Source organism: Poecilia reticulata, chromosome 22 (genome assembly GCF_904066995.2).
Source record: "Poecilia reticulata chromosome 22, P_reticulata-male-v2, whole genome shotgun sequence".
NCBI classification, from domain to species: Eukaryota; Metazoa; Chordata; class Actinopteri; order Cyprinodontiformes; family Poeciliidae; genus Poecilia; species Poecilia reticulata.
In genome coordinates this window covers 25,009,693-25,028,037 of record NC_088851.1, presented here as the reverse complement: position 1 = coordinate 25,028,037, position 18,345 = coordinate 25,009,693, and the positions used below count along the sequence as shown (strand labels likewise).

The following is an 18,345-nucleotide window of genomic DNA, read 5'->3' as shown; positions in this document are numbered from 1 at the left end:
AATTAATTTTTTCCCAAGTGTTCTGGGAACCTTCTGTTGTCATGGTAACTAGGACCTCCTCTACTCATTGACTTGTACTCTAAAAGTACATCTTGGTTCACCCAAATCAGCTTTTAATTGCAAATGAGGATCGACCTAGATCCCGTTTTCGTTGCGTTTTTCAGTTTTCTTAAATGGAGCCCAAAAATAATAAACTCGAAAAATTTTATTTAACACGGAAAAAATATTTGAAGTTTTGGATCTATGATTCCATTCTTACAAAAAAATGTTTAATAGTTCCTTAGTTTACTGATCACTAGCGTTAGGCCACGAAATAAAAAACATAAAAGTTATGAAATTATGAGAATAAATTCAAATTACAAATTCATAAAACTACAAAAGTAGTCAAAATTATACAAAAAGTCAAATTATAATAGATCACAAGAACAGCAGAGAAGCCATGTTACAACTAGTCTCATAATGACCCATCTTGACTTTATTCACATTCAAATCCAACATATTTTTAGAAATTTTAAATTTTGGCCCGAGTACTTTTGAACTTCCATAAAATGTTTTAACATTTTTTTCAAATTTGAATATAAATTTTAAACAAAAATATTGACAAAAACAGCTACTTAATTTTAAAGAATCAACTTTTCCATTTCCTGGATCAAACTGAATGAGTCGAGTATTCAAAGAAATAAAAATAATGGCTTATATTGGCTAAATATTTACACTCCAAACTAAAATAATTGGCTTTTGTTAGCTCACAGCCGCTCACCACCAACATTTACCCAGAGAGTAAGACGCAGATAGAAATCAAAAACTTTATTACAAAAATAAGTTACACTCACCTCCATTTTACAGTATAAAACAATTTATTTGCAGGAATGCAAAAAATGTTGTTGGCCACCAACAATAGTTTAAAACTGCTAACATGTTTTTTTTTTGTTTATGCGTGTATGTGTTTTTTTTTTCTTCAAAAGGTGGTTGTTATGCTTTTTTTTTTTTTTACTGAGGGAGTTAACTGTATAGAAAACTGGGATTGACAAACAGTTTCCTTTATGCTATACTTGGAAACAAATCATTCACTGCAGTATCCCTTCTACCACTGTGGGTCTGGGATCCCTTCTACAACCACAGCAGCTGGAGTTAGGCACGCTTTCTGACTGCAAAATATGGCAATTCAGTCATCAGGTCGACTACGCTGGGCGCCATTTATGATGCAGGAAGGGATCATTCGAGATGATCATGATTTTACATGATGGTTTAGAGTTTGCTGACATTATTCTGATGGTGTTTGAAAATGTGTTTCATGAATATAAAAACCCTCCCAGCGGAATAAAACAGTGGCACAAAAGGGACACTGCAGGGCCTTAATTTTTGTATTTTTTTGTTTTTGTTTTTTTTTTTTGTTTTTTAAATCAAAAGGCATTTGGATGCCTTCTGATTTTAAGCCTTTACAAAACGTAACATTTTCCGAAAAACTATACAACCAGTAACTACATACTCTGAAGAAGCAAGGCAGCTAATTCAGTTCAAAATACGATAAAAGCAGGGCTCGTTTTTAACTCATCTTATGAGATTGTTTTGCATGCCCAGCTTGACTGTTTACAGCCTGCAGAGCTGCAGCGAAAAGGAGTATATTACATTAAGTACATCGTTTTAGCGCTGCAGCTCTTGTGCATATTGTTTGCAAACAAGCCCTGCTTTCATCTATATAGTTTCCCTATTTACAGTACAGGCCGGGTAGTTTAGTCCTCTGTACTGAGGTAGTCAACCAACCCTTAAAGACCAGTTCTGAAAAGAACCACTTTCCTGGAATGCCTGACTTATCCATGCCAGGTGGGTACACCCTAAAACCCTGCAAATGTTCTATTTCAAACATCCAGATCAAACAATAACATGGATATTTCGACAATAAAAATTGCGATTAGCACAAAAATATACAATAGTATCAAGCTCCTTTGAGCCACTTCAAACCTAACAACTTAAAAAGTGCAATTTCTTCAATAATTATTCTGTTTTTTACTTTTAAATGGCATGTTCGGGGGCAGGGAAGGGGCAGATTGTAAGGGCAATTCATAGATAGAGCCCTGAGAACCAGGGCGACGTACAGGCTGACATGGGTTTATATTCAAAAATCATCTGATCGTTTTCTTTTAGGGTGGCGGTTTCTGGGGGAGAAGTGAAAATAAAATGGGTGGAAGGGAGATGTTTCTTCTTCTTCTTCTTCTTCTGTAAGGCTGGAATTTCACTGGACCTTTGTTGTCGCTCTCGTCATTTCAACATCCATTGCAGCTTATGGTGTAAACCCACACATCGAGTCAGTCTCCACTGGGACAGGTCAGGAACGCCCTCGGCCCCGTTTCCCTGCTGAACGCAGAACAAAACAATTACACCAGGTATGGACTAGGACAGCCTCGGAACGGCCAAATGCATCCAACATAAATGCTGCACTACAGCGAGGTAGTACAGCCGTTTATCCACCATTAGAACATTTAGCAGTGCATTCATGAGGTTGATTGACAGCACCAAGACCCTCCTCCCAGCTCCGATTGGTTGTTTTTGGTGCATGACATGACAATTTTAACATGTTACACACTTACATTTATACACTGCAGCTTTAAGCCTTAAATTTTTCATTTTTTATATTTTACACTTAAAATTTATACATGCAGCCACTATGAAAAATCCATAAAAATTCAAATTGTAAATTATTAAATCTATTTACATGGAGGGTAATTTCTTTTTTCAGGTCAATCAGGACCAAACTGAAGGTTTAATAATTTCTAATAACTCTTTAAAAAATAGTTTAATTGAATCTAGTTTTTATTACCTCACATCAAAATGTTGCCAAGAGATTCTGGTTCCCTTAAATCACTTTAACAAAAAAGACGTTGAATTTCATTTTCTGCTTTGACCTTTTTGTGATGTAAAATAGCATTTCCATATACGTCTCTGCCCCCATCTGTTTAACAACAGTAAGGCCTGAGGCCAGCTCAGATTTTAAGTTTTAAAAACAAACTTAAGATGAATGTTTTTGTTTTTCAATGAAATTATAATTAATTCACAATTTAAATGTAAGTTAATCACATCTGTAGTTAATCACAGCTTAGTGATTTAAGTTTTACTGTACTTTAGGCTTTTTTTTTTACTAATAATCTAAACAAAAATCTTTTTGTAAAGGTTTTTCTTGCTGCTTTTTACAAAATGTAGCCATTTATTGTTGCTTTCTTTTTTGTTCCTGTAAATTTTGTAACAGTTGCTTTTTTATAAAACATTTTTGTTGCTTTACCACTTTTACAAAATGTCATTATTTTTCATGTGGTTTTCTAACATCTAATTGTTTTCTGCTGCTTTATTTTGTAATTTGCATTAGCAACCATTTCAAACGTCATTTTGCTTTAAAATTCATGTTGGAGGTTTTGTCTCCCTCTAGTGTTTCATCATTACCATTACTTCAACAAACAGCCTCTTCTTTTAACTGTAAATAGTTTTCCTGATTAGACCTCCTGCCGTTTTTTGTCTCCCTCTCTGCGTATGAAACGTAACATAATAAACTGAAACATTCAGCTGAACTTCCGGTACCTCTGATTGTTCCAAGGCCTCCGCGTTGGGTGAAGCCCAATCGGCCCCTGGGTGTGATGGCCCCGCGGCCTCTGGTCTGGCTGGCTCCTCCGCGGACGCCTCCTCTGGCCCCTCTGGCACCTCGCACAGACCCTTGGAAGTCGTCGTAGCCATAGTAGGGGTCGTCGTAGCCTCCCCGGTAGTTGTGGTAGTCGTAACCGTAGTAATCGTAGTAATCTTCATAGCCGTAGTAATCATGGGGGTAAGAGTAGCCGCCCCTCCCTCCTCTTGCTCTGCCTCTTGGCGGCGGCATGTGAGGCGGCCCGTAGTAGTAGTATTCATCATACCTGGGGAGAAACACCAGCGTTCAACGATTCTTACAGAAAGTGACAACTTAGTGATTTATTGGTATGATTTTAGCTGAAGCAGAATGAAATAAATAAAGCAGGGTCTCACTTGTAACAGAGTTAATTACAAGCTGCCAACCCTAGCCTGAGTAGCATTGTTCTTGCTTACATTTGCGTTTTGGCGGCTTGTCTCTGGGCTTTGCGTTCTTTCCTCTTCTGGTCAGGCGGCTTGGCAAACACGATTTCAATGTGCTCTCCTTCCAGTTCTTTGCCATTGAGCTCGGCTAACGCCTAAAAACAGGAAAAGGTTGTTTGTTTTTCTTTAACCCGTGGTTACCAGGCTAATTTGTAGCGTTCATTAGGTTTTTTTCTTTCATACCTTCACAGCACCGTCTCGTTCTTCAAAGTGGATGAAGGCGTAGTCTTTCAACTTTTTGACTCTCTCCAGTTTTCCAAACTGATTAAACGTTTTTTCAAGCGTCTCCTCTGTAACAGTGCTCGCTAAATTCCTCACAAACAGCACCTTGACCTGTGAAAGAGGAGGTTTTTAGTTTTTATGAAATGGATAATTTGGGACAAAACATGATTAGGGCCACTGGGGGGTGAAAAAAAAAAAAAAGAAAAACAGAACGGACTTTTTTCCCCTCAGAGTTCTGACTAAGCTCAAATGATTAAAGTTAGAGGGGGAAAAAAGGATTCAGAGAAAAAAAATTTCGAGAAAGAAGAAAAATAAAGAAATCAGAGGAAAAATAAATTAAATTCCAAGAGAAAGAATTTAATAGAATAATTCAGAGAAAAAAAAATCTAAGTAATGCAAATTATGAGGAAAAATGTGATAATTCTTAAATTTGAATTCATAACCGATTCATAACCCTAACCCCCATTGGCCCTAATCATCTTCCGCAACTTGGCGATAACACGGCAGCTTCGTTAAATCTCTGCGGCTCACCTTAGCCATGACTTCTGGGTCTGGGTCCTCAATCGGGTCGGCCCATTCCACCGTCACCACGTTTCCCCACACCTTGACCTTTCCACTCATGAGTCTGCGGCGAGCCTGAGCCGCCGTCTTGTGGTCTTCATACTCCAGGAAGCAAAAGCCTCGGTTCTTCTTCTTGTCGTCTGGCTGGTGGTATAATATGACATCATTTAGACCTTCTGCAGAGACAAAAAGCAAGAAGAAGAGAAAAACCAAGTTATTTTTCCAGACAAAACATGTTTACAACTGCCTGCAAACAAATACAGATACTACAATTAATGGTGGTCAACCAAGAAAATTACCGAAACTGTCCTTGCTGCATTTGCAAATAATTTAAAATGTGTAAATTTAGTTGACAAACATTAAATCTCGACTTATTTTTAAGTCAATCTGTTCTAAGCTGCAAAATGTGCAACACTAACTCAAATCCAGTCAACTATTCAGTCAAAAGCAAGCAAATGATTTTTATTTTCTCCAATAACATAAAAGCTGTACCTGCAACAAACGGAGAAAAACAAACATTAAGCTGCAGAAATACTGCTGAGCTACACAGAAAAACCACCGGACTCACCTGTAACTTTAGCAAATTCTTCAACAATCTGATCTTTTGTTTTACTCTTGGGGATGGAGCCAACAAACAGTCTATTATTGGCCACGGAAATGCATACGCCGATGTGTTTACCCGGTCGAATTTCATTGTTGTTGCACTGTGGATGTTCAGAAAACAGTTAAGTTAAAATCTGAATAGATAGAAGAAAAAAAAACCTATCTAGGTGCATCTGTAAAATAATAGCAAAATGAATGCAACATAATGTTCCCTCAATAAAATAATAAGTATCATAATTGTAGAGGAGCATGCATACCAGCTTGACAGCTTGCTGTGCAGATTCTTTAGTGCAGTAAGTGACAAAGGCATAGCCTCTGTTGAGGCCACTGAGAGGATCCATCATCAGGCGCAGGTCCCAGATGGTGCCAGCTTTCTCAAACAGTGGAACCAGCTCATCCTCAAACAGGTCTCTGGGAATCTTCCCCACAAATATCTGCCAGGATCATGAAAACAATCATTTTCCTTTAAAACAGTAGCAGAAGTACGGACGACATATTGGAGAAGGCACCCAGTCAGTTCTTAGCGGTAAAACATCACTGTAACCTTGGTTACTACGGGTGACAACAACAAAAGTCATCATTTGGACACCTGGAGTGAAAACAAACACTTCAAGCAGTTTAAATACGAATAAAGCAGAGAATAAAGATGGAAGTTATGTACCTCTGTACCGATGGTGGGCTGGGCTCCTGTATGGGCAGACTCTGGTGGAGGACCCCCATACTTTCTTTGCCCAGTTGTTACATCAAGCGTGTAACCAGTCCTATCCAGCAGAGCCTGAAATGAAACAGAAAAGAAGCAACTTTAACAATAAACACTTAAAAAAATCATTACACTGCTTAATTTTCTCACTGTTCAAAACAAAAACTGCTAACATATTGATTCAAAGCATCGATTCTCACTTTGATTTTGGCTTCATCTGGTCCTTTGTTGGTGTCCGACACTTTGGTCCCTTGTTTCTCTCTCTGTCTGTAAGTCTTCATCACGCCACAAAGAAAGGCACTTTTGTTCTGGAAAGATACAGAAAAATCAAGAACGAGGAAATAACAGAAAAAAAAACATCATGAGGAAACCAGAGGCTGTCATTTATGTAGGTGACATTTTATTTTCACACTCATCTAAAAGCAACAACAAACGGATTTGCTCTACATTACAAAATACGAATAAAGTAGTGTTTTCTTTTTCAGCAACACGTCCTGCATACCTGAACATGTGAGAGGTCGCTGTCCTTGAATTGTAAAAGGACTTGGAGAGCACCTTCTTCGTTGAATTCTTTCAGAGCCTCGATTGCTCGGTCATCTAAATCACTGTGTGACACCAAACCTGCAGGATGGACAACAGAGACATGTGCTACCAACTGTAAACACTGAAAACTTTCACCACCTGTGAAAGAAAAATCCATGTGCAAACTTTTCTACAGCAGCTCCTTTATTAATAAATCACTATGACAGCTAGAAAGAAAATGGGGTGGGGGGGAGGACTGCACAAGCCTAACCAAATGGGACTGAAGCTGTGGACAAGTTCAGAAGAATTAATCACAACATATGCAAAAGTGTAATGTGATGCGCTGCAAGTCTTTCACACTGTATTACAGGAGATTTTAACTGAACCATAATACATTTCCCCTGTATGGCGGGCCATCACCTGTCCAAGGCAGCCACACCAGACAGCTGCCACCATTGTTTCTGTTTCAGCCCCATCTGGCCCAAACTAGCAGCTAACATGTGACCAACCCCTCCCAAAAAAATTAAAAATATATATCTAAATCTAGCTTAAAATCTAAAGTCATTTGGATATACGAGTGGGGTCATAAAAAAAAAACTCTGGGGGATTATTTATCAATCCAGACACCATATTGGGAATGAATATCCTGTGTTTTTAGTACACACTTTAATCACATAGTGTATAATTAAATATTTTTGAAGCACTGCAGTACCCATTTTGGTTGGAAACCACAAAAAGTTGCTTCAGGATCCCAATTCCCCCATTCAAAAAGGTGATAAAATGACAATACATGCATGAATTCATACAAAGAATTGCATATTGAATATGCAAGTGTATTCATAATGCCTTACCTGCTATGTAAATTTCATCTAGTTTTTCAGCAACTTTCTGTGGTAAACCAGCTTCTAATAAAGTCTGGAAGTGCTCAGAATGGGTAACTGCAGCAGAGGTGTCCATTGGCTCTTCTGGACCATTTCCATTTATATGTTCTGTGGCCATGTCTCCAGAAATCTGTATAAATGCAATGAGCCAAATTAATCCTGGGTCTTTGGATGTGTTCAAGCCTCAGATTTGTCAACAATATCATCTTAAAAATACAGAAATGCAAACAAAAAAATGTGATCCTGGTATATGGAGTCATTTTTTACACTTTTGTTCAAAATATCTTACAAGGGGCATTCCAGTGTGAAATAAACTTTGCTTTTTGTGGCTGGAAACTTCTTCCTATCTTGACTCTTTTTTCTTCTTTTTTTTTTTACTGGCAGCTTCCAGCTTGGAAGAAGTAACAAACGTGGACAGTGTGCACAAGACAGACAACGCACATACCAAATTGTTACACATTAAACAGAAAATTGCGTCTTATTGTGGCATTCTGATTTGGTTTGGCTTCGTTTTACTCGCAGGATCCGCTATGCTCTCCTAATTGCATGTTAGCCGACCTTCTCACTGCTGACTTCAGCTGATATACGTGTTCAGACAATGTTCCCCGGCTTCCGGTGGCTGACCGTGGAGTACAAATGTGCTGCTTTATTTTTGGGTGGCACAAAATAAATGTTCCAAATTTCACTCAAACTCAATCTGTAATTCGTGGTGTTCAATTTGTACTGCTGTACGGTAATAAGCAGACAACTTGTGCAGATTTAAGATCAAACTGTTCTCTTCGCATTTCAAAACTCAGCAAAGCTATTTCTGATTTGGGTGGACAGATGTCTAAATTATTTCTTCAAACGTTTGGCTAATCAATCTCACAAACACGTGCTGTCTGTAGTCAAAGGATAAATGCCAATTACAAATGTGTATTTCACTCTCGGAAACAAACTATGCTGAATTTTAGTGCATAAATGCATGGAGATGTTTATAGTTGGTTATTTTTAATGTGTTTAAGATGTTGTGTTTAGCGCCTGACACTAAAGATACTGTTAGCAGGCTAGCCGGCTAGCGCGCACAGCTAACTACGGACCCTTTTTGGGACAATAACACGAGACTCATGTGTGCGTTTTTAGTAGAAACTACCGTCATTGATTTAATAAACAGAAGATAGGGCTTACAGTATAGTTGTAAGACGTTGTCAACATCTTTTGCGCATCTACCAAGCTCCCCTATTGAGCCTTATTAGCATAAATTGACAATGAGCATGTCAGATCCATGATCTGTCAAAATGAGCTAGCTGGAGCTAGCATGCTAACTCGCACGGTATTACCACTGAGGCCATTGTTAGAACGTCATTTGTTGGTAGACTTCACCAAGTGACAAAGCGCGCTTTTTATATTTAATATGACTTAACGAGGCCTGGAAAGCTAAGTGCTTAGCTCAGCGGATGCGTGGTTAGTCAACGTGCCGCCACATAGGAAGAGTCCATTTTCAAAAAGCCGGTCTGGACAACTCGTTCCCAACCACCACCAGTTTCCACATTGTTTGAAACAGCACCGCACGATTCCGGGGGGTTTAGCGCTGAATAAAACAACATTAACGAGACTTTTCAGAAGCATTCGCCCTACCTGCCGCTGGCACACCAATGAGTGTGGTGCTGATTGTATAGGAAGATAAACGTGATATTTAAAAGACGGAAAAAGTGTAAAACTCCCGGCAATGGTCCGACTTCAGTCATTCACTCTTGATGATGTAAAATGGCTGCCACGTTCACGCCTCGAGTTTTGTCTCGTCGATGGGGTTTCTTGGACAGCCCTGCACGGGCTTGCCTTGTAGAGCGGCGGGTCATCCGCAGCATCATCCGACACAATTACAGCGAGGACAACGGACGGGTTTGTCTCCCAACCACGGCATTTTAACTATTAAAACCACGTTTTTTATTCTTTAAACCAAGACAGTGAAAGAAACATTTACAGACAAAATGTAACTTTGACTAAATGAGTCCGGTACATCAAATAAAAACGTAAATTTTGAAAAATATTAAGAAATATAATGAAAAAAACCCGAAAAAGATACAAAAACAATGTAGCTTTAATGCCAACTACAGTGTCTTGCAAGAAATATTTATACCTCTTGAAAATCACAAGTCACAACTACAGACAAGGGCGGTTCTAGGCCAAATTTGCAAGGGGGGCAGGGTGGGGCACTTATTTTTTTAATGGGGACACAGAACAAAGAATGATTAATAAATATGTATGTATGGCTATATTTCATAGTTTAATATATCAAGTGAGCTAAAGAGCCACCAAGTGTCTCTGCTGCTGCAGATTGCAGACCCCTGATCTTGCAAATGAAAATTGCAATTCCATCTCAATATGGCTAAACCTAAATCTGCAACATCTTAATTTTTAATTCACAAACTATTAAAGATTAAAACAACAAAAAAGTTGAATTAAGATACAGTTTATGTGCCAGCACATGTTATTATAAGGAATTTATTCAGTGTAATCTATTATGTGCAGGTGTTATAACAGAGACAAGGAACAGTTAAACAGGGGTATGGCCCCCTGGTGGCCCCTGTCTAGAACCGCCCATGTTCATAGAAAAGCATAGAATAGGCCATAATTGTACTCTGAAAGGAAAATTATACATGGTTTTCTAAACTTTTTACAATTAATATTAGATGGCATGTATCTAGTTACATTTACTTGTGTAATATTTTGACAAACAAAGATAGTTTTAGGAGTAGTTTTCCTGCACCATACTTTTATTTTAGTCATATTATTATGACCAAGAGACATTTCTTACCCATCAGCCATCACCATGTTGATTTACTGCTAAGTGGTCATTTTGACCATGTCTATTTTTATGTCTGTTTTAGTTTTCAATTCACTTTTTATCATTTGCTGATTGCTATTTGATAAGTAATTATTTATAGTCTTTTTTGAAAGTAAGAAATTGTTTTATCTGGAGAATTGCACCCAGATTTCATTGTACAATGTTTATTGTTACAAAGATATTAAAGATGCTATTCTATTTTATTCTTTTCTACTCTATTATAATTATAATTTTTTTACCAAAATTGTACCAAACATAGATACACACCTATATGTGAAAGTGAGTAAATATGCTGCAAAAAATATTTAGTACATAGCAGGAGTGTGTTCATGAGATGCAAAAAGACTATATATAGTCAAACTTTTTTTGTTTTATGCATTTCTCATTTTTAAACAATAAAATTATTGCTAAGAAGTGTAATTTCTTAATTTTCCTGAATCTTGACTTTTACGACAAGCTGCTCTGATGACCTCTGGACTTTTATGGACCTGTAAGGACCGACCCTGTAACAGATCTTTCATGCCACCGTGTGGTGAAACTGTCTGGCTCTCTTTCATCCAGCGTTAGGAAACCACAAACAGTAAATTATAAGATTTAAAATAATAAATAGGTGAAAAAGAAATCCAGAAGTACAAAACTTTCCCCAAGCAGGGACAGAGTGATCTCCTTCCATTTTCTTGCACCCTTGTCCCTTGGTGGGGTTGGGAGGGTTGCTGGTTCCTCTCCAGCTAACGTTCCAGGTGAGAGGTGGGGTCACCTGGACAGGTTGCCAGTCTGTACCACAGCAACACAGAGACACACAACCATGCACACACACACATCTAGGGGCAATTTGGAGAGGCCAATTAACCTGACAGTCATGTTTTTGGACTGTGGGAGGAAACCAGAGTAACCGGAGAAAACTCACCATGCACAGGGAGAACATGGAGACTCCATGCAGAAAGACTGGGAATCGAACCCAGAACCTTCTTGCTGCAAGGCAATAGCTCTACCAACTGTGCCACTGTGCAGCCCCTGACAGAATGATCTAATATATCAAATATAATTTTACATTTCTATTCAATTTAAGTTTTGAACAAATATTTTTCAAACTCAAGTTGTATTGAACACATTTTGATGCATCAATAGACAATAGTTTGGATTTGCCATTTAGCAATAAAAAGAAGAAAAGAAGAAAAATAACAGAAATTTTAAAAAACTGGTAACAGGAAGTACATATTTTTCTTGCAGATTATTTTTGGCATGAACTCAGTTCTATACCCTGAAACTGAGTCCAGTAATTTTGACTCACTGGCCACTTTATTAGGTACAATTCAACAAGAAATGTTCCATATTATTGACAGATTCTGACCTGAACATTCAGAGCCACATAAAGGCAGTTACAAAGTCGGCCTTCTATAACCAGAAGAACATTTCCAGGATTAAAGGAATAATGTCCCAGAAAGATCTATAGAAACTCATCCATTTATCTTTAGTTGCATTGATTACTGCAACAGTGTCTTCACAGATCTATCTAAGGAGAAAGCTGCAGCTGATCCAGAATGCTGCTGCTGGCGTTCTGACTAAAACCAGGAAGATGGAGCACATCGCCAGTCGCTACCACGACTCCCTGTAGCTCAGAGAATAGACTTTAAGATGTCTTTTCTCTGTTTTTCTGTGAACTCTTTTTTTTTCACATTTGGTTATGAATGTGTGGATTTAAAACAGTTATTCATTGTATAGAGACTGGATTGCTACTTTGTTCTGTTGTTGCTGGTTTGCTTGTTAGACAAAAATTTGCACGTTTTTGTACAAACGCTTATAAAAAAAAATACACAGCCATTTTTTTGGCAATAAGTTAATCTTTTTTTTATGTCTGGAAAATGAGCCGTTTCAAAAATTTCCTGATTGTTAAGTCAGATTTGGTCTCTGCGCTGTTACCTAGCAACCCCAGTAGAGCTTACCCCGTTACCTAGCAACCTAAGCTGAGCTCCATTATGTTTGGTCAGTTGATTTTACCATTGTATGCACTTTAAAATGGCTGCTGGAAAATATAAAAAGTGTTTTGTTGTTGTCTTACCATCCAGAAACCGCTTGCTGCATTCTTGCTTGTTGTGCAGGAAGCTCCACTTCTGCTTTTCAAAGCTGTACGATTGTATAATTGTGCATCTATTTGCAGCCATTTTCACGTGCGTGTGTAAACTGATTATTTGGATTTAAAGTGACAATAGGTAGAACTGAGCAGACTAAAATCTCATTGTATGAGAATGATTTTGTACAAAAAATTTAAAGAAAAGGTTTTGTATAGGCCACTACTACCTCTTTAATTTAGCATGTTAGCTGTAATAAAACAAAATTATTTGGCTTGATTGAATAAATTTATTTTCAGCAATTTGTGCCACCTTATTTCAAAATGCTTGCCATATTTAGCCAAGTTTAAGAGAAAATAAAAGCTGATTTGGTTGCAGCAAAGTTGGCTTTTCAGTAAAATTCTCTGGATTTTACTGGTTTTACTTTTGTTAAAAATTGGTTATAAAAACATGAATACTTTGTGCTGTACTTTATATTTTCTTGTGTAAGAAAATTATGTTGTTTACAATTTTTCTCCATCTGAATCTACAAGACAAATTTACATCACTTTTGAATTGCAGTTGGGGGCCGCACAAAGTCAGTCCAAGGGCAACAAATGGCCCCCAGGCCGCACGTTAGACACTCCTGCTTCAAGGTGAACATGAAACCATGGCAACATCAGAGGAAGTTAAGCCATGCTCACTATCAAGATGGGCTTCTGTCCAATCAGAAGGAGATTTACTTTCCAATGAACTTTAAATAAAAGATCCAGATTATTAAAGGTTTGTGTTTTAATTATTATGATTCTGTTTAAACTAACATTTCTGTTTGCTATTTCAGGCACTTTTTAGAAGAAAAGAGGAAAAAAAAAACATCTAAGTGCTACTTTAAAAAAGCATAAGGCTACAAAATGACAAATTATTATTTTATAGTGTTGTCTCTTGTATTCTCACTGCTTGAGGGAGGATTTATGACCAAAACAACCAAGGACACGGAACATGGGCACTTAAGGGAACTCGCAAATTAAACCTAAAATAAATTATTCATCCTTGACATTTTCAGAGATCGCGGGAGGACAAATGGAAACTCCTTATCAGATATCAAATTGCTGCGCGTTTATTCATGGAATCCATCCTGGATATGCAATCAAATCATTTTAAGAACAGGAAAAAACACAGAGAGAACACTGCAAAAACACAAAGTAGTTTTTAGTTTCCAATGGAAATATCTCAGTGCACTTGAAATGAAACAAAACTAGCTTACAAGTTACTTTTCAGCAACATATAGGAACTTTTTTAGAGTCAATAATTCCTTAGTGTTGATAAAAAGTAATAGTTACACTGGCAGATTAATTCACTTATAACAAAGTATTTTTTGCTTTTCATTAACAGAAAATAATCTTACATCAGTCATAGTCTTCTCAAAACCCAAGATGGTCGTGGCAGATGACATTTAAGTGACTTTTAGGAAAATATTGACTGTTAGAGGTATTTTTTACTACACTGTGATTTTTATTTTAACTTAAACTAATCTTATTATGAAGTATTACATCTCTTGTTTCCGTAAAAAATTGATGTGGTCATGAAAATGGTCATAAAAACTTATGTTGCAGTTTTATAAATGCCAAAAAATAGCTAATAAGAGCTGCACTGCTATGAAAGTGGATCATTTTTGATGAAGTGGCTTCATAAATGAATCTCCACCTAAAACATATTAAAACTTGTGACAAATGATAAAGTGGCAATATCTGGAAACAACCAATCAGAGTCAGGAGGCGGGTCTTAGCGCTGTCAATCATCGTCCGTTTCAGAAATTTCCAAGTGTTTTCCAGAAAAATTTTGCAATTAATCTAAAACGTCAAAGTTGTTTTTCCCTAAAATGTTTCACTTTTGGACCTCGAGAATTTTTTTCTTGGAGATTTCAGTTTTTCTTGAAAATTTTCAACTTTTGGAGCACCAAAATGTTCTTGTTTTTTTTATAGAAGATTTCTCATAATAATTTCAAATTTTCAGAGATTTCAAATTTTAGACTTTTGGAGCTCAGACATTCACATTTTTTCTAGAAAATCTCTGTGATTAATCTCAACATTGCAGAGCTTTTGGGCAGAAATTTACTCACCTTTTTATTTTTTCAGTCTACAAAGGTCCTAAAACGGCGTCTTAATAACTTGCCTCTAGCAAATCAAGATACATTTCAAAATGATGCCGTTAACATTAAATTTGGAAGTAAACGTTATCTTGCAATCGAAAGGTTGTCTGATTCCAGCCACATGTTGAGCTCAATCTGCCGCCCACTCCATGTTTCAGTGGATGTGACTCATGAGTAAAAGTTCATTTAACCTAAAAACACAACACTTACAGGCATAAAACGTCCTGTTATTCCGATAAAAAAACACTTTCTTTATTGGTAAAATAACTCTATAAATGGTTTACGGTTGGACAAAATCCCTAATTAATGGGAATCTTTCTGTCCTGATCTGATGTACGACAGCAACCTTTGTGTTACCAGGTAACAAAAATCCAGGGATTAAACAGAACGGCCATCGCCAGGATGGGGGAAGTATATTATGAGTTTCCACAACTTGTTCCAATCTTTCTGGGCTCTAAATGGATTAGAGGAAAGGGGGCAAAGTAAACAGTGAATCACAGAGATCAGCGATAAGGTCAGCAGGTATCACCTAATCCAGGAAGTAGTCAGGTATAAAATTAGCTGTTTCGGTGGTTAGTCCTCAATATAAAGGAGTCTTGAAAAGAAGCGGAATGAAGACAAGCTTTATCGCAACATGGTAACAGCCTGCATCTTTCTATTTTATTGCTCTAAAACCGAACATATTCTCTAATAAATATGTCTTTTTGTCTCCGTGTTACAGGTGTCTGCTGTTACGACTATGGGCTGCATGAAGTCGGCCGCAGTGACTCTTCTTCTGTTGTTTTTTCTTCTGAACGTAGCTGATTCTCATCCCAACTTCGACTCTTCAAGCAGTAAGGATGATTTGTTAGATACATTTTTTTTACATATTTTAACTAACAGACAAGCTACACACAAACAAGCTGTTAGCTAAAAAAATAAACATTTATAACATTATTTGAGTTTCAGCTAAAAATTAAAGAACAAAGGAGACAATTTAAAACAATTTAAAACAATTGAAAAAAAAAAAAAAACCTTACCAAGTATCTTTGGTCTAATTTGTAGTGCAAATATCTTAGTACAATTGAATTAAGACTAAACTAACTAACATGTAAGGAAGCCATAGGAGCTTGTTTAAGTCAATAATTCCTTAATATTGATTTTCCCATGTTAAAAGTGGAATAATTTGTACCTTTTCCATCAATATTAAGGAATTATTAACTTAAAACAAGTTTCTAAATCTTGTTTATATCCTTTATGTTGAGGACTAATGCTCCAAATCAGCATTGCTTATAAATTGTTTTTGTCTCATTTCAAGTGTACTGACATATTTCCACTAAACTAAACTAAAAGTAGGTTTTGTGTTTTTGTAGTGTTTTTCACTCCTTCGCTGCCTTTCTACACTGTAAAACCATTTGAGCCTCATTTAATTGTATCTACTAACTTTTACTCTTTAAGTAAAATAAATGTTTCAAGTTTTGGATTTTGAACTTAAATTTCGTGAGTTTATACAACATAAGCTTTGTTAACGTTTTATTACTTTTGTCATAACTCCAAAGGAATATTATGGTTTTTAAGGTAGCAATTAAAAATAACTGAAAAAAGATAAAGAGATTATTTCCCAGGATGCTTAGCTGCATGCTTTTGTATCTTGTGTTAAGTTTATCTGGCTCTTTTTAAAATTTTTATCCAACTGACCAAATCGTTAAGGAAAATATCTTCTGACATTGCTTTAGCTCTGTTCAAAAGAATTCAGTGTAATTTTTAATAAAATGCATTAAAATATATTTTGTTTGTGCAAATTGAATCATGAATTTAAATTGTAGTAAAAAGTATTTATTTCAACGTGAGTGAAAATAATGCTGCGATGTGTTCTTGTTCAACTAGGTGAGGGCAGATTCCTGGCATAATGTGAAATAATTATTTGAAATAAAGCTTTAGCTCATAATTGAAGATTAATAAAGCATCAGAACATAAAATCGGTGTTTAAATAAATTAACTTTTGCTGTTAAATAAAATTTTTAAACTTTAAATTCTAACTTAAAGCTGGAAACAAATGCTTTATATTTGAATTTTCAAACCTTGATTTTAAACCACCCTGTAGTGTTTCACAGTGTCTGTTTGGTTTTGCAGTGGGCTGTGGAGAATGCAGCCTGGGCCTGAACCGGATTCTTTCACGGGACCATGCGCCGATCTACCAGTGCATGGGCTGCTGCTTCTCCCGGGCGTACCCGACGCCGCAGACGGCCATGCAGACGATGGCGGTCCCCAAGAACATCACCTCAGAGGCAACGTGCTGCGTTGCAAAGCACAGCTTCGAGGTAAAAAATTATTCATTTAATTAAACTAGATGCATAAAGTTTTCACTGCAAAAACATACCAAGTACTTTTGGTCTAATTCCTAGTGCAAATAACTTAGCACACTTGCAAGCAGTTATTATGGAAGTATTTATTTTATACATACTATATATATATATATATATATATATATATATACACACAAAGTTAAAGAACACAGTCAACAATTGTCCAGTGCCATTTTTACACATCAAAATATCAATTAATATATAATAATGTATTGCATAATGCTATTATACAGTATATTATTATTATTATTATTATTATTATTATTATTATTATTATAAAATCTATTTTATGTGTGCTTAAGCTGTATTTCATATATGTTTATATCATAAATTATGTTGTTCTCTATATTTTATACAAAAAGGTATTTTTCTGATTTCTTTCATTCATATTTCACTGTCAAATATGTGTTAGCTAACACATATTTATATCATATATCACTAGCAAACGTTAGCATTTGATAGCTAACATATAGCTTTGGTGGCTAACATTAGCAAACGTTAGCTATCAAATGCTAATGTTTCATAGCAAATGTAGCTAAGATTAAACTATCAAATGCTAAACGTCAGCATTTGATAACTTTTTATATGTTTTTTGTCTACTTCTATGCTGATTTTTCATAAAATTCAGCTTAAAAAATAAATAAAATACACAATTAATCTCTTTCTTATTCATTCCTGCTCATTTTACCTTCTTGCAGACAACGGTAGACACCTTCCCAGTGAGAAACCACACAGAGTGTCACTGCAGCACCTGCTATTACCATAAGTTGATATGAAACGTGGAAACCTGCAGGCTGTCTCTTTTGAAATGCACAAGCTGCTCTCTGTTTGGAAGCAGGTGTTGTTTATGTTAGCGTTTCTGTGTTTGTGATGTGTAACTAGCCTTTGTGTTTGCATTGATAACTGCGTATCAATAACTGAGGACCTGAAGTTAATTAAAAAAGTGCACCAAGAGGTCATCATGAAAGTCTGGTGTCTTTTTTATTTTATAAACTGTTTTATGTGATGTGAAACTTCAGGGCAAGTGATGCGATTGCAAACTTTATGTTCAAAATAAATTATTTTATAGGATCTAAAATGACTTATGTAAACAACTAGTAACATTTTATGTAAAAAAAAAAAGAGGTTTACGTTTTTTTAATTTCTGTAAAAATTATATTTTATTGGTATTTTTTAAATAAATTCTTCTGGGGTTCTTCTTACAACTAATTCAGTTCGATGTACTAAAAATAGCAGAAAACCTGAATCTTTACAAAAAAATTTTTTTCCCATTTCTGTTCAAACTTTCCCATCTTATTAATAGAAAAAGTTTTATATATTAAGCGTTAATAAATTTTCTGTTTTTGTTGGGAATTTTGGCTCTGATTTACAAGGATGTGGGGCCAGTAGATGGGG

The 18,345-nt window shown here is 36.2% G+C and overlaps 2 protein-coding genes across 4 annotated transcripts; one reads left to right on the top strand and one right to left on the bottom strand.

Moving 5' to 3' along the window:
• Nucleotides 1–792: 792 nt before the first annotated feature.
• On the bottom strand, nucleotides 793–9,356 carry LOC103458808 (heterogeneous nuclear ribonucleoprotein Q). 3 transcript variants are annotated; one of them, XM_008399875.3, is made up of 12 exons: nucleotides 9,199–9,356; nucleotides 7,552–7,711; nucleotides 6,681–6,799; nucleotides 6,379–6,486; nucleotides 6,140–6,253; nucleotides 5,736–5,912; nucleotides 5,444–5,579; nucleotides 4,846–5,051; nucleotides 4,276–4,425; nucleotides 4,066–4,187; nucleotides 3,571–3,896; nucleotides 793–2,355 (listed from the first exon to the last, which is right to left on the bottom strand). In XM_008399875.3, exons 2-12 carry the CDS (start codon nucleotides 7,697–7,699, stop codon nucleotides 2,327–2,329), a joined length of 1,635 nt encoding a protein of 544 aa, XP_008398097.1. In that variant the 5' UTR covers nucleotides 7,700–7,711; nucleotides 9,199–9,356; the 3' UTR covers nucleotides 793–2,326. The 3 variants fall into 3 exon arrangements, with proteins under 3 accessions (XP_008398097.1, XP_008398098.1, XP_017158120.1); XM_008399876.3 differs by having other exon boundaries at nucleotides 793–2,352; XM_017302631.2 differs by lacking the exon at nucleotides 7,552–7,711 and having other exon boundaries at nucleotides 9,199–9,352.
• A 5,781-nt stretch (nucleotides 9,357–15,137) lies between these two features.
• cga (glycoprotein hormones, alpha polypeptide) lies at nucleotides 15,138–17,909 on the top strand. Its single transcript, XM_008399877.2, has 4 exons — nucleotides 15,138–15,242; nucleotides 15,327–15,438; nucleotides 16,718–16,905; nucleotides 17,649–17,909. The coding sequence occupies exons 1-4, from the start codon at nucleotides 15,240–15,242 to the stop codon at nucleotides 17,724–17,726; spliced, it is 381 nt and encodes a 126-aa protein (XP_008398099.1). The 5' UTR covers nucleotides 15,138–15,239; the 3' UTR covers nucleotides 17,727–17,909.
• Nucleotides 17,910–18,345: the final 436 nt, after the last annotated feature.

What these genes read in the sequence shown, in the direction of transcription:
- LOC103458808 (XM_008399875.3), bottom strand. Translation starts at nt 7,699, where the DNA reads ATGGCCACAGAACATATAAATGGAAATGGTCCAGAAGAGCCAATGGAC. An exon ending in CAGATGAAGCCAAAATCAAA is followed by an intron (nt 6,254 to 6,378) that starts GTGAGAATCGAT and finishes GTTTCATTTCAG; the next exon opens with GCTCTGCTGGATAGGACTGG. An exon ending in AGAATTTGCTAAAGTTACAG is followed by an intron (nt 5,052 to 5,443) that starts GTGAGTCCGGTG and finishes TTGTCTCTGCAG; the next exon opens with AAGGTCTAAATGATGTCATA.
- cga (XM_008399877.2), top strand. An exon ending in CAACTTCGACTCTTCAAGCA is followed by an intron (nt 15,439 to 16,717) that starts GTAAGGATGATT and finishes TTGGTTTTGCAG; the next exon opens with TGGGCTGTGGAGAATGCAGC. An exon ending in TTGCAAAGCACAGCTTCGAG is followed by an intron (nt 16,906 to 17,648) that starts GTAAAAAATTAT and finishes ACCTTCTTGCAG; the next exon opens with ACAACGGTAGACACCTTCCC.